Raw genomic sequence first — 4,649 nt, 5'->3', positions numbered from 1 at the left:
ACATAAAAAAAAAAAAATTAAAAAAAGATAGGAAAGGATGGGGTCGGTATAGCTAACAAATCAGTGAATCACAAATGTACGGAATTCATAAAGGTAATAAATGGGGCAATATGGTCTTTTAAATTTAACGATCATGGTATTCGTGCAATGCAGCAACCGAGGTGGGGAATACGGTCTAGCAATTTAACAAGCATGATACCCGCGCAATGTAACAGCAGAGGTGGGGAAGACGGCCTAGCCGTGTCAAGTGTTGTAGGTCGATGTAATTGTGATAAGGAAAATTTTTTCGAATATAAGGGCTTAAAGTACGTGTTAATTATTAAAATAAAGGTTTAGAGTATAATGTATAATTTATTAAAGACAAAACATAAAAAGTCAAAGATGATTGTAGTAATTTAAAGGTAGAATTACCTAAAATAAAAAAAATAAAAAATTTTATTAGGGACTAAAGATTTCGTAAAGAATAAAGTTTTTTAGTGTAAAAATCATTTCCCATTACTTTTGGCTCTATATAAACACCCCACACTTCGCTCCTTCCTCTACAAACAAACACACCTTACAATCTCCCTTGAACAACAAGGCCAGCACATACAACAATGGCCGGTATGTTGATGAAGATAGCCTGTATGGTGGTGGCTTGCATGGTGGTGTTAGCACCCTATGGAGAAGCTATCATCACCTGTGGTCAGGTGACAAGCAATTTGCTTCCTTGCTTGAACTACCTAAGGAACGGCGGGCAAGTTCCCACAAACTGTTGTGCGGGTGTCAGGAGTGTTAAAAGAGCGGCTAGAACTCGTCCAGACAGGCAAAACGCTTGTAAATGCATTAAGAGTGCTTGTAAAGACTACCCTGGAATAATCGAGGCTAATGCCGCTATTCTCCCCAAAAAATGTAGTGTCAAAATTCCTTACCATATCCAATATAGCATCGACTGCTCAAAGTAAGTCTACGTTTATATGAATTTTGTCTCGTGATCAATGACGCACATTTAAAATTATAGATTAATGGATTCATAATGGGTCTGTTATCCACTTTATATTATATTTCAATAATATATTCGTTCACCATCTTTAACTGTTATATATACAGCATAACATCAAGTAGCACGTAATTTTCATATCAAGAATTTTTAGATAGAGAACATAAGAAATAGGATATAAAGTTATGGAATAACTTGATTGATAAGCATGATTAATTCAATCAAATTTCTTTATAAAATTTTTCTATTAATTGTCCAACTTTGAAGTTCGTTGAATTAACACCCTCAATTTTTATCTTATTAATTTACTTCTTAAACTTTTAATTTTTAAAACATATATCCTCGATCTACCTACCCCTCTTGTGTGTGTGTTTGGAAAATGGAGAAGATACAGATAGATATATGTTGAAGGTATATACTGCCTTTTAATCCTGTGACATGCTATTATTCAGTTTTTGCTAAACATAAATTATTTCTGCTTTACTAATATGTTGTTGTGTGATTTGGAAATGAAGGATTCAGTGATTTTTAGAGTACGAAGATCGAGGAAGATTAAGCGATGAGATACCGTATGTGTTGTAATTCTGTTATTTTTTTTACAAATAAAAGATGAGGATTATATTCATTTAATTATGTCCCTTTCTGTATTAATGTTGTTTTATTAATCATCTACTCGGCTTCAATAGATCAAAATTAAGTATAACAGCATTCACATTATTGCTCAAGACTTATCCTTCAAGGACTAGTTTCTGTCAACACCACATCAGCTCCACATCAGCCCAAAGATTACCCAACGACTAACCAATAACTAATTCTCCAAAACACCCATAATGTCAGAACTAGTTTATAACCCACTATTTATTTATTTTTACCTTTTTAACTGAATTATACCATCTATTTAATTATACACTTTTAACTGTCTAATTTATAAAACTTCAATTTTTTTTTTAATAAAAACATACTTATAAATTTCATTAAATAAAAAACAAACAATAAGACCCGGCATACATAACACTCTGTGGAGTAGTCCAAGTCCACAATAAATAAAAGGGCTTTTCGGTTTTAAAGGTACTGAAGTTGTAATTTTTTACTTTAGGAGGAACCATTCTTTATTTTCGTATATTGTGGGTTATGTTTTGTAAAACACCTTCTATGTTAACATATCCTAAAACCGGGTAGTGGTTTTTGTCAGTATAGTGGTTTTTTAATTATTTTATCTTTAATTAAATTATACAAAATCCAACAACGTGTTATTTATCCTCTTTAAATACAAAATTCAAAACAATATCTCAAAACCCTAATTCCGTAGTTCCAAAAAGGGAACCCCAAATCCCAAATCGTAATCACGATCCAGCCAAAAATTGATGTCGGCCATGTCTTCCTCTTCTTCAATTAGAAGAAAAGATCATTCCTACTATGGCTATTGCGACTGTGGGTACGAATTAACCCCACGTACATCGTGGACAGCCAAGAACTCAGGTCGAAGGTTCATCTCTTGTCCACAAAAGGATTCAAGAAGCAAGTGTGGGGCATATAAGTTCTTAGATCCTGAACTGCCGAGTGATTACTACAAAGACTTGATGTTTTAGTTGCATCAAAATATGGGAAAAAAACCAGTCAATGACATATCTGCAAGGTCTGAGGAAAATGGAGAACCAAATTTGGAGTTCTTGAATCTTAAGGAAGAATTGAAGATCAAAAAGTCAAACATGAAAATTTATGAGAAATTGGTGTTTGTTTTGCTACTAGTTATTATGTTTTTATGTGTTTGTATCGGTTTATATGTTTTGTAAAAGAAAATGAAATCAATTGGTATGCTTATTGGTTACAAATTGTTTTATTTTCACATTATTAAGGAAAATTAACTATATGTGCAGACAACCAAATTGTTGTTGCAACAAAGTTTATTTTCACATTATTAAGGAAAATTAAGTATATGTGCAGACAACCAAATTGGTTACATGGTTTATTTTCACATTATTAATGAAATCAATTGGAATGCTTATTGCTACAAAGTTTATCAAACATATGGAAAATAATGAAAACTGCAGACAACCAAATTCTTGTTGAAGAGGTTTAAGGTCATAAGGATGATATATAACGATCATACATTACAAAATTTAGGCAGGCAGCCTCATCCTATTGGATTTGTTTGGCATTAAGCCTGCCTATGATCATACATTATCAAAGTTTGGGTACAATCCTGAAACATACCTACTACTTAATATACATAAGTTCATACAAGCCACCTGCTTTCTACATAATTAAAAGTTGGTTAAAAGTGTTCATACATGACACAACATATTGGCATCAAAATAACTTGGAAAACCCAACATTGATCACTCAATGTTGACTGCAGAGTCAAAAGTGCTTCCAGGACCATCAATCTTCTTTGCCAGCTTCATGGCTAATATTCTTTGGCTTCTTACCCTCTTCTTGATTATTGATGGTTGTGTTTTAACTTGCTTGTTTGCACCTCCTGCTTTCCTGATGATACAACCAGTATCACTAACACTTGCATTTGACCCACCAGCAGCATGCTTGATCACAGATCTTCCTTCACTTGCAGGTTTCAGTTGAGGGGCACTCATTCTGACCACACTTCTTATTTCATGTGCAGAATCTGTTGGGCCTTCAACACCACCACCAAGTACATCCCTCTCCATCATTCTCTTTACTGATGCAACAGCCCTCTTCTTTCCCTCATCACTTGCCTTTTTCCTCAATACTGCCAAAGTTTGTTGTTTCTTAGCAAGTTCTTCACTAGCACTAGGTATGGGCACATCTTGAGAACATATTGGCACAGGGATACCATGTGCTCCACCTATAAATGATTCATTAGTTATAGGATCAACACATATCCCTGCACCCCACCAAGTTGGGAACCTATATGGACCTAAAATTACATACACAAGTATTTTAGGCAGTTACTAATTAAATGTACACAATGCTATTAACATTAACATGGATAATAAAGCATACCTCTTGTCTTCTGAAAGCCAACACTAGTGACACCTAGACCAGCACTAGCCTTGGTTAGAACATTGTGTGAGTTCATAACCACATTGTCTACATATTTCCTAGATGGTCCAGCACTTGTGGCTTTCATTGGGCTTTTTTCTTGTAACACTTTTCTTTTGGTCCATCTTGGTTTTGGCACAATTAGTGGAGAACTGTCTTTTCTAGTTTGGCTTTCCTGGGTTTGTATTGGAGTGGAGAATTGTTCAGCATGTTCTTCTACTGCAGGTCTCACTACTGGGCTTGAGTTTTCTTAAACTATGTTACCACCAGTTACATTGACTGTTGCTTCATACACATTGTCACCTCCAACTGTTGCCCTTGCACTCCCTCTAGAATTAACACCAATTTCCACACTTGCTTGTGCCACATTCTGACCATTTAGTGAAACACTTGCTTGTCCTCTGGATGCCTGAGTATGCCTTGACCCACTAGCTTGGGTTTCAGTCTGCCCCTAGTTTGGTACTCTCTTTGGTCTCCCTCCTTTTTTTGGCATTTTAGCTGGCCTTTCCAACTCCTCATTCACACATTTAACCTTGTTGTGTCCTTTCTGACCACACCTTCCACATGTCATGACCATCCCTTCCTTGCTAATCCTGTTAATGTTACCCCCAACTGCTTTAGACCTCTGACTACCCAATTCATGTGATGC

General features: G+C 35.3%; 1 protein-coding gene across 1 annotated transcript; it reads left to right on the top strand.

Annotated features, from left to right (window-relative positions):
- Positions 1-529: 529 nt before the first annotated feature.
- Positions 530-1,609, top strand: LOC122582596 (non-specific lipid-transfer protein Lac s 1-like). Its single transcript, XM_043755008.1, has 2 exons — positions 530-940; positions 1,495-1,609. The coding sequence occupies exons 1-2, from the start codon at positions 597-599 to the stop codon at positions 1,502-1,504; spliced, it is 354 nt and encodes a 117-aa protein (XP_043610943.1). The 5' UTR covers positions 530-596; the 3' UTR covers positions 1,505-1,609.
- The last annotated feature ends 3,040 nt before the right edge of the window (positions 1,610-4,649 follow it).

This window comes from Erigeron canadensis, chromosome 9, assembly GCF_010389155.1.
Source record: "Erigeron canadensis isolate Cc75 chromosome 9, C_canadensis_v1, whole genome shotgun sequence".
Lineage (NCBI taxonomy): Eukaryota > Viridiplantae > Streptophyta > Magnoliopsida > Asterales > Asteraceae > Erigeron > Erigeron canadensis.
The sequence above is the reverse complement of the archived record's forward strand: the minus strand, read 5'-3'. Positions and strand labels throughout refer to the sequence as shown.

Coding starts and splice junctions, on each gene's coding strand:
- LOC122582596 (XM_043755008.1), top strand. CDS start 597: ATGGCCGGTATGTTGATGAAGATAGCCTGTATGGTGGTGGCTTGCATG.